The sequence below is a fragment of the Aplysia californica genome, unplaced genomic scaffold (assembly GCF_000002075.1).
Source record: "Aplysia californica isolate F4 #8 unplaced genomic scaffold, AplCal3.0 scaffold00046, whole genome shotgun sequence".
Lineage (NCBI taxonomy): Eukaryota > Metazoa > Mollusca > Gastropoda > Aplysiida > Aplysiidae > Aplysia > Aplysia californica.
Window position 1 is genome coordinate 155,600 of NW_004797316.1, and position 11,477 is coordinate 167,076.

At 35.8% G+C, this 11,477-nt stretch overlaps 1 protein-coding gene across 1 annotated transcript in view; it reads right to left on the reverse strand.

The window, feature by feature from the left end:
- Positions 1 to 11,477, reverse strand: part of LOC101851628 — a gene marked incomplete in the record, with an annotated part of 55,446 nt that overhangs the window by 26,179 nt on the left and 17,790 nt on the right. Inside the window, 2 exon segments of the mRNA XM_013079253.2 lie at positions 1,414 to 1,543; positions 7,644 to 7,893. Coding sequence (XP_012934707.1) covers positions 1,414 to 1,543; positions 7,644 to 7,893 — 380 coding nt within the window.

Sequence of the window (11,477 nt, forward strand, 5' to 3'; positions counted from 1 at the left end):
CCCCCCATACACAACCAATAGAAGAGTAAACACGTAACCCCCATCCCACCATAACTAATTAAACTTTAGGGAGTGAAAGTGTAGAAAGCGTGCCATTTTATCCGTTCGACAGTTCTGCATCAGGCTAACTTAAGAGATCAAGATCAAAAGTAGTAAAATCCATGTAGAGCACAACATTGTTAAGTCCTCTGAAGGTAGGATTGATATGATAAAAACGAAGCTTTTGGAAAGATGAGATCCTCTATTTTCAACCAATCGCTGAAAACATTTTCCAAGATATCGCTCCACACACTTAGCACTACCCATGGAAAAATCCTTTGAAATTGTACATACAGTACACAGCACAGTGTATGCAAAGTTAAAAGTATATTAATGTTGACTTAAGTTCAAGCTGTGTACTAGCAGTTTGACGTGTTCTTTGAAATATTTGCTTTATTAAAGGATTAAAATTGATGAAAATGTATGGCATTTTCTTTTTTTTTATGAATCTGCATACACAGCACTTAAAGGTAGAGGCAGAACTCAACTTCTCAACTTCCTTATGCTATATTTTCAGGTCGCTGTCTTTAAAACAGAGCACATTATCTCCTGACTATCACCTTAAAATTGACTTAAGAAAACTAAGCATGGCCCATTTTTGTATTGTCCTATAGATTTCATTCATGTGTTTGTACAAAATCTCTAAACAGTTGTATACTGTAACAACTCTGATGTTTTAGTTACTGTCTTGGCAGAGCCTTTGAACGTATGGTTGCTTTTCTGCAATTACACAATGCTGGAGTCTTGGACTATTTACGGCATCACAAAAAAATGCAACCTTTTTGCAGTGTATAAATCCATAAATGATGCATATTGTGAGGGATAACTCATTGCAAATTTAAAACCTAGTGCAGTTTGATCTACAAACTGTAACTTAAACATTTATAACTTGTGCCTTTAAAGTTACAATTTTTGTAGCAAATTTCCAGTTTTAAATAAGCTGGCTCTTAATATCTCTTTCATCAACCAGGAAGCAAAACATTCAAAGAAAATTGAAATGAGTAGTCTCTGTTTCTTTCAATGATAAGGACGTTTTTTTATCAGCTGAGGAAAGGAGAAAGGAAGGGGTGTTCAGTTCTTTAGACATGAATCAGTCTTGAAGTAAATGATATTTCAGTAACATGAATGCACTTATATTTTCCCTAAATTTATATTATAAAAAATACTGAGGGGGGGATATTCCATTCAATAAAAATAAATTTGCTTTTCATTTATATTTCATCTTTATAGTGAATAAGCAGAGCAGACAGTAAGAGTTAAACAGAGACAGCTTGATGTTTTGCTTCCTGGACAAGGTGGAGCACTGCTCTCTAAAAGAAGACCCTGTAGGCACCACGAGTGTGCCGTGAGCCAGCAGTCCAGTAGGGGATTTACCTCACAGTCAGATTTTCTGCTGGGTGGGGTCATGCCCCGAACTCTCTCCAGAAGCTGCAGATGGCCGATGTATCTGAAACCCATTGGAGGCGGGAACCAGGCATCTTGCTGCCCGAAATTCACCTTGAATCTATGGAGGATGGAAGGATGATAAGCACACAAACAAAATGGTACAAGCAACTGTGACACTGTCACCACTACAAGCAACAGGGCCCGATGAGGGTTGTGGAGGGTGGTAGAAGGTTATAACCAAGATCTGCAGCATTATCCACAACAGCTGTCCACCGTCGTCATGGAAAAAAACCCACCAAAATGAAAAAAACAAACAAATGCTGAAAACACTAGCACAGCAGTTATAGAAACAGAAGCTTAAAAAAGCTGAATATGCATTGAAGTAAGTGATGGGGACAAGTGGGAGAAGGGCAGAAAAAATTCCACACATTCCAAAGATGCAAAGAAAATTTCAAAACCTTTCCAGGATTGAGTACTGATTTACAGAGATCGTTTCTATTTACTGAAAGTTATGTAAAGTAATAAAAAAATTTTTTGTTTCTGCTTTGAGTGTAAACGAAAACTCATTGATGTTGCAAGCCTTATCCACTTACATTTGTTGTTTCTGCTGAGATTCAGCAAACACATACACAAAGAAAAAGGACAACAGTGAAACATTGTAGTAAATAGAACATCAATGTTTTGACACTTGAAGACAATCCCCTATACAATATAAAAAGGGCATGTACCAATTGTGTAAAAATCTCTCTTGTTAACCATAATAGCATGCTTCTCAGAAAAATAAAAGTACAAAGGTAATAACTTTACACAGTTTTGGAAAGAAATGCAAAAAGACATTAGTGCTGATGAGTGAGGAAGTTTGCCAAGAACTCTCGCAAGACAGTATGATTACTAATTGCAAATAATACAGGAAATACACAGAAGAAAACAGACACACTGCAGTGTCTGTCACTCCATTTCTACATCTGTGAGCAACAAAGTACATAAAAACTTGTAAACACATTTACAGTTGTTAAAATGCATGACGATCCGAGAATACACTGCATTGACGTCCACTGGATAGCAAGTTTGTTTGAGTTAAATACCATAAATGGAAATATACAACAAGTAGTGGTTCTCATAGTAAGAAAGCAAATATCATGCAAAATCAGCATCCCCAAAACACCCCTTGACAAACAATAAAACAAACGCAGATCCAATTATTTTTCTGAGGTGAGGAAAATAAAAATACGACAGTGAAGACATTAATAAATCTGATCCAGTCTTTGAAGAGTAGGCCACAAGAAAATTTCTCAGAAAATGATAATTGGCTGATTGTTCAGTTTGTCTTATGAACAATCATTAACAACCACAATCCAGGTCACTTTTGTTTATGCCATGTAAAAGGAGTAGTGACTTCTGAGTCAGAAAGCTGCAACATCTCCGCCTCTAATTTTTTTTTTGGGGATGAGGGTATTTATTTTGGAATGTGCTCATTAAGCAAATTTAAAACAATTGTTTGCCTGTTATTTTCTGAAAATATTTAGGAAAGCAGCGTATGCCTAAAATGTTTGTAGACAGAAATGGCATTAAAGAATGAAAACTTTAATAGAACACCCGGACTATGGAATACATGTATAAATATATTGTATGTGACAATCTAATTGAAACTGTCTTTTAATAAATAAACGAGGATCATATGATAAACACAAAATGCTCATAAAAAATTAAATGACTTGGATAACAAAAAGAGGCATTTCAAGTCTCTAGCCAGAGAAATTAGTATTGCCGACCTGTTAAGTATTTTCATTTTTGCCATGAACCTGACCTAAAATTACAAGGAATGGGTCTGATTAAAATCCATTTTCAGTGAATGTAAGTTTAAAGTTGCATGGAATTGATCCAGAGGAACGGATTTGTTTATCCTGATTGGCAGTTGACTGATCTTCCACTCTATTTATTCTCCTTCAGTTAAAATGGACACAAACAAAAAATGTCATAGCTGTAGTGCTGTTTCAAAATGTGCGAATAGAATTTTATTCTTTAAAAAACCCAACAAACAACAACAATCCTTTCCGAAGGTCTTTGAAGATATAAGAGCGTTCATGAATAAAATGCTGACCAATAATTAAACCCTTAAAATCAAAACACCAAAATAGCTTGCCTTGCACCTAATTTCAGTCAAGATGGAAGCAAATTTTTTTTAAAATGTTGTCATGTCATGTTCCAACACTGACAGCATTATTCCAAAACTGACAGTATTATTAACAAGTACCTTGTGCATTAAATATATTCTTCAGGAAGAGAGGTATGAACAGCGTTAGACAGACAAGGAAGAGAGAAGTCCTAAGAACCACTACAAAATAATAACATAAATAGTTATTATCATCCAAAGAAGATACAAACGCTGATTTAAAAAGTTAACGACTACTTAAAAACATATATGTACAGCTTCCGAGTTGAAGACATACACATGTATCATGGATGACGACATTCCTAAATGCACACAGCTTTCAACAATCATACCAAAGCACTGTGGCTCATTCACTGAACTTAAGATATGCCAGTGACACCATTGACTGAGTAACACCACAGAGACCATAAGGATGTCAAAGAAATCCTTTCAATAATCATCTGTTAGTGTTAGTAATGAGCAAAAGATGCATAAAATGTCACTTCCAACTAGTCATTGAATCCTGGTAAGATTTCCCCACAAACAGCAACCTAATAAGCTCGGGTAAAAACTTTGAAAGCAAATGTCGATTGTCATTAAACTGAACTATTTGAGCAAGCAATTAATGGAAAAATAAAGACGTAAAAACTAGGATGAATTCCTTAAATCAGAAAATATCCCACTTGCTGTAATAATCACAGCAAAAATTTTTTTTTTTTAATAAAAAAAAAAAAATGTAGCCACACCCCATCCTTTTGTGGTCCCATTTCTTCTAAATAATGTCAAGAACGCACATGTGATACACAGTAAGTATTACATAGCATACTTGACAGTACACTTCCAAAACAATAACAACATTCAGTCAGGTGTCAATTAGAACTTGTCTAAAAATTAGAACTTGTTCATATTAGTTAAAAAGGAACAGAATAAATAGTATAAACATTGAAAATTACTTTTAAGAGTCCATTTCTCAACAAATTTGATGCCGAAAATTTAGATTATAAGGGAACAAAAGAAAAAGAACCAACACTAAATCAAACTTCTGAGAGCCAATTCCTCTATGAACTAAATGCTACTGAGAGGTGATATCACAAATAAATTAATGGTCTTGAAAATTATTACTCATAACCATATAAATGAAAACGGTTCTTTTGACTTTGCCACTCCATTGTATGAAGCCGTCTAGGAGATCTGATGGAAAAGACTTTATGCTTTAAAATCTTAATTTAAAATTCAACACAAGACACAGAGAAAGACATTAAATATACTTTGTACAAGGGTGGAAGAAAATATTTCTAGTTTCCAACAGGAACATTCATTAATTATTCCAATTGCAACAGTTCGTAATATATAATGATTTCAGCCGTTGTAATGAGTTTATATTGAAGAAACAAATAAGAAAATATAATTCATTTTTTTCTGAGTATCTTCATCCTTCTGCTGCTGTAGCATAAGGGTCCCAAAAGAACTGGAGGTGTATGTGGAAGGTAAGGAGAACTAAAAAAACAAAATTTATATCGGCCACATCTTAAATAAATACTTGTTTTCCTAACAAAGGGACCCTATCCATAGCTACCAACTTTTCACCCCCCCCCCCCCCCCCCCAAAAAAAAAACAACAACAAAAAACCCAACCCCCCCAAAAAAACTACATGGCAGCTCAAGGTAGAGGGCATTGGTCAAGTACACCCCCCCCCCCCCCATTCGCACATATTTATTTGCGTTCTATAAATTTATGCTCCATAGATTACTTTAGAAAGGAACAATTCCAATAGATTTAAGGGCTTCATTTTCATTATTAGAAAGTTCATAACTTCTCTTTAACATTGGCAAACCTCTGAGGAGCAATACTATAAAAAAGAAAATACATATTTTTCCACAAAAAGATGGGACTTCCGTACTCAGACCCCCCCAAAATATAGTAAATATGTTTTTTACAAAGTGATTGGAAGCTAATACTTCATACAGCGATAAAAACATAAATCAAGTGTAAAATTTGAAGCCCTGAATTAATCTTCAACTGTGACAAAGTCTGTGGGAAATACTAAGTAAAATGCTCTCAACCATCACATGTTCATCAAAAGTTTGTCCAGCAAAGCAAACCTATGCTAACAGTACATCATCTTGTCCTTGTTACAAAGAAAGCCTACAATGAATAACATCAACTGCACCCAGGAAACAATTACTTACATTTTTTAGATTCAGATTTTGCACTTTCCCCTTCCATTGAAAAAAATGTCAAAAGACAAACCCCCCTCATATAAATTTTAAAGAACAACCCAAAAACCCACACAACAAAACAGCTAGATCTATCAACAACATCACCCGGCCGCCTCAATTTAAAACATTTTTCGCCAAAAATGTTCAGACCACAGCATCCGAGACAAGCATCTTCAACCATTACAACAAAGAGCCATGACTTACATCGCACTTTACAATGAAGATGATGCTTTGAACATTCTTGTTGAACAACATGCACAACAATGTTAAGTGAGTTCTTTGTTCTGTCTTACTAGAGAGGCATGAGTATGGATGAGAAGGAGTTCCATTATTGCGACAACATCAATGGCAGAAATTTAAACTTGAAATAAAATATATGAAAATCCAAAACACAGTGGAAAAGACAGACAAAGTTAATATGAAGCTTTCAAGTAAAAAAAAAAAGGAGACAAAAGATAGTAGTATTTCAAACAGAGGAACAAATTAGAAATAAAAAAGAAACCCCACAGCCATCATTCTTGACTTGATCCGATGAAGAAGTGAAGGCATTAAAGAAAACAAATACATACAAAGACCCCACCCACTTTTAGTAGAGAACATATCATTCATTCATACAACACAGCATAATAATACAACAAGTACACAAGTAGAAAGTAGTACTCATATAGTAACACCACAAGTATTAAGACAAGGATTTTAATGTCCCCACAGCTCAAAAATGAACTAATTTGGAGTCAAAGATGAGCACATCAATGGAATAAACTGCAACATTTGAGAGTCAAAAAGTGATATAGAAGAAGAGAGAAAAGTGTCTACGAGCTTATATGAACTTGTGAGTCTGTTATTGATTTCAGTGATTATTAGAGTCCTTTAAAAAGGTGCCTTAGGACAACGCAGTGCCCAGACTTTCAGCTTCATAATGAAACAAGCTTTGCAATTAAATCTAAGAACCATATACCAAGAGGCATGTTATCTGTAATAAAAAAAAAAATAATTTCATATTTGCAAAGCTCAAGTTTATACAAGAACTTATCTGAGAGAAAGTGATAGCAAAAACTAATTTCTCTTTGTATCAGAACAGTGGTGTAGTTTTGTAACTTTGTTTAGTAAAAATTTACATGTAACCTTAATGCCTTTATAAAAGCTATTAGCAAGAATATGAAAAAAGTACAGTTTAGTACAGTCAGCACTTCAGCTTTTTAAAAAAAATAGAAGAATATTATATTCAATAGTGGAAAAAAAAAGAGTAAGGAAAAAGTGTCAATCAAATAAATGAATTCCTGTTCTTGTTAGTGCAGTTATTCCCCATCAGTTCTCAGTTACGCAACAGGAAAATTATAGAGGGAGTAAAATAACTTTTAATAATAACTTTAAAACAATAAAATAAGAACACAAATGGGATCTTGAGATTTGTCTTATCTACTCAAAGAAAATACCCGCCCATCTTAAAACAAAAGCAACTAGAAACCCAAAGGACAAAAAACTGCATAAGTACTGAAGAATACAAAATGCGATTGAGTTCTAATTTTAAGTTAAAAATTGTAACCTCACAAACATAGCATACATATTCATTTAGCAATATAAGAACTAACAAGAAAAATCATGAGTATTGATATGCAGTTGAGAGACAAAGCTGCAGTACTATATGAAGTACTTGTAGAAATAGACATTTATTTTCACTAGTTCCAAGAGAATCTGCAATGAAAGCTCAGTGAAAATTCTAACAAGTGGCTTTTTAAAACAAGCAATACCGTGGTAAAATGTAAACAAAACAAAAAGTGATGAAACAAGTTAACTGGCATCAGTAAGTCACAGCAGAATAACAAAGCAGAACTAAGAATTCTTACCTGCAATTCTTTGTCAGGATGTGTGGAAACAAGGCCATCTCCTTACTTCCCACAGGGAAGCCATGCAGAGGGGCCGCCACACCATACCAGGTGCCATTTTTCATAAATGAGATGGTGGCTGGTCGAGAGTCCAGGTCTAGCATGGCCCCAATCACATCACCTTGGGCAAACCGCACCCCATAATCGGAGAAACGGTTGTTTGTAGAAAACTTGCCAGTGCCACCATAACCAAAGGACCAGGGCTCCTCTCCTTGAAATCATACAAATGACAATCTACATTAAAGATTTGTGAAAATAAAAATTTAAAAAAAGATCTGTGAAAAAGATCAATTGCTGAGGTCAAAATAGTTCATGTCTAAAACAAAAAAAAGTAAAATACCTGCCAAAAAACTTCAGACATAGAAAGGATGTCAAAACCCCATTTGAAAATTTCGGTTAAAAAAAAACAAACTCCCCACAACCATGTCCACACGCGTGAAATTTTAATAAAAGATGAACAAAAAATAATCTATATTACTGAAAAAAGCTTTCAAATACCACAACACTTTAAAATAAAAAATGGTTAACTCATAGCAACATGTAATATATGATATACTTAAGGGCGGCAGCTGAATGTTATCTCGCTTATTAGTGGATAAAATGTTACCAAATTTTACACATATAATAGCAATGACAACGAAAAACATTTTTTGCCAGAAAGTGTTTGCAAATAGGTGCATTTTGTAGCTGTATCTTCACAGAGCATGGAATTTTTTGGATTTTTGAAATCCATCAATAAACAAAAAAGTTATGAATTTTTTAATTAATTAATTTTTGGTAACTTTTATATAATGAAAAAACACCAAAACATGGGATGTTCTTTGGTGAGTTTTGAGACAATATTCGTCATAACTCGCTCATTTCTCTGAGTATTTAAAAGAAACTTGGCAACCCAGTACATTTTCTAGTGCAGAATCTAGTTCTGCTTTCAGATTTTTCATTGCTATCTTACTTTTTGAGTTATGAAGACGTTTATAGGTAAAAATGTGGCGTTTTCGGTGCGTTTTGAGACACTATTTGTCATAGCTCGCCTATTTCTTGGAATATGTAAATGAAACATGGCAGTCTAATACATTTTTTAATACAGAATCTAGATCTAGTCATGCTGTCAGATTTTTCATAACTGTCATACTTTTTGAGTTGTAAAGACATTAACAGGTAAAAAAGTGGCGTTCTTTACAGATTTACAAAGATTATCAGTCATATGTTCTCCCAAAGTCATGATATTTGAATGAAACTTGGAAACATAAAAGATTCCTCCTTGCCAAGCAATTCTCTGGATCAATTTGTCACAAATATGTAAGTAGAGAGCTGGATTTATTAGTCTAATAAATCCAGTTCTCTACTAGTAAAAGCATGCATACTTTGTTATAGAAAATAAGATCGTCTCTGTGTATATCCATTGTTGGACAGTGTCCTATTGTGTGGTAGACTAAGATGCGTTCAGATAATATAGTTTACAAGTCATGGGAATATTTTGCATGTGCAGGCTACAACTCACACAATAAATGTAACATATTTACACCCCCCCCCCCTCACTCTCTCTCACGCACACACACATGCACGCGCGCGCACTCACGTACGCACGCGTGAACGATAACAATTGTATAAACGGGACTATCTTCCCAGACTGGACTAAATAAGTACCATACTCTTTTAAAAACAATCTTAATGCCTCACTTTTCCAAACAGAGCACACAGGACGAGTCCAAGTGTGTGCTTTCCCAAGAGGGGGGAATAGGCTATCATAACGCAAACACAATGCCATACCACTTCTCAAGATATTTGCTTTTCTGTTTCTATTCTTCTGTCATGCAATCAAGCAAATAAAAATGACTACATCTATTGTATTGTGACTAAAATGCAACAAAAACGCAAGTTATCAAGGCCCCTGTTTAGTTTTCAAGTATCCCCCCCCCCCCTTTCCGGTTCACATAAGCGGACCCTCGTTTGTAGTGCCCGAGGCGACCGATGGCTGATGACGTCACTCAGGGGAAATTTCCCAGCCGCCGGTCGTTCACCCAGCACGCGCAAATGGCAATGCCGCTTTTTCCTTTAGTTACTCCCACATTTTTAAAGATTACGCGAAAACCGCTTAACACAGAAACATGAAATTTTCAGGGAATAAACAAATATGGTGTAAAACGTATCAGTCAGTTTGACAAATCACAGCTCCGAAAAATCTTCAAAGCGCACCACATCAACCACTTTCGCAAACGTTTTCGACTACTTCTTGGATGGGTACAAAGTTGTCAAACTGCATACTACGAGATTGACATCTTTTCTGATTGGCTGCCAAGTTTCATTCATATCCATTCACGAGAAGCAGCGTGAGAGTGAGTTGAAGACAACAACCTTTGCGTTAGTGTGTCCCACGAAACACCCTCGCTGCGGGGGCCAAAAATCGGCAGAACAAAACGCGCTCGGTGGGCATTGCTACATATAACAAGCATAGATCTAGTAGGGAGTCTTAAAATCCGCGATCAAGTATGAGAAAAAATTGATTCCATAGATACGGCGGCCATATTGGATTTTGTTGGCAAGTCTCACGTAATTAGTCGAACCTGTTTAAGGCGGCCACCCATTGTCAAGGAGAAAAGTGGCCGTATAAGCCAGGTGGCCATCTTAGGCAGGACTGATCAAGATGGAGAAAACAAACCCTTCCTTTCTGAGGTCGCCGCATTGTTGTTGTTGTTATTGTTGTTGTCGCTGTTTTTTTTTTTCTTCTTCTTTTTTTATTTTGTTGCTGCTTTTGTGCAAGGGTGACAATAAAAGGAAATGTGTCAGACAAGGAGGATTGAGTGCGGTGGTATAACAAACACATGGGTCGCCACCACTCGGAGAACGAGCCATGCTTCTGTCACAAGTTCATGTTGACGTCCATAGTTACTTTGTTACAGACTTGGTAAACAAAAGAGAGACCACTCATTTCACTTACAATGTGTGAATGAGTTCTGGGCAGGGCTTATGGGTTATGAGGGATCACACACTTACCTCACCAGCAGTTGAAAATTTGTTACCTATTGGTCAACAGTGGGAGGGGCCTACGCAACATGATCGGTAGGAGGGATTACCTAATAACAACGACAGGTGATTAGATTATGATGGCTCGTCCACAAAGCCAGGGGCCAAAGCACAATTTATGACAAAACGTAATGGAGTCACTAAGGTGGCCGTCTAAGACATGGGTTATTGTTTGGTGTGATAGAGGATGTGTGTTAAAATATGGTGACCGCGGCCGCATTAGACAGGTGCCTGTTTTACACAGTTAAATTATATAGAAAAAACGCAAGGGGGGAAATAGAAACTGGCCGGTTGTACAGGTGGCCGTCTTAGAGAGGTGGCCATCATTGCAGGTTCGACTATTACACCACACATCTCGGCAAACAATAGATCTACAAATCTGTGAGATGAATTTTTCTAAACCTACTTTAACATTATTTTTTTTCCTGAGGTAGTATTCACGTTGACTAAAAATTTATGAAAATCCACACTCCAAACACTACCAACAAAAAACTATTCCACATATATAAAAAAATTCATCACACAAATTTTTTGTTTTACATCTTTTCTTAATTTTGTGAAAATTTCATGAAGATTGCATGAAAAATGGTGGAGTTATTTTAAAAAGTATATATAGAAAAACCACGTTTCGAGAAAACGGGCGATAAAGAAAAATAAAAGATTGACTTTGAGGAAATGGTGGTGACAAACATGCCCTGTAAGAGAAGAAATAAGGCTTTAGGGGGTTCTTATGCGATGAAATAGTCGTACGAGGCTGAAAAAACTAAAAAT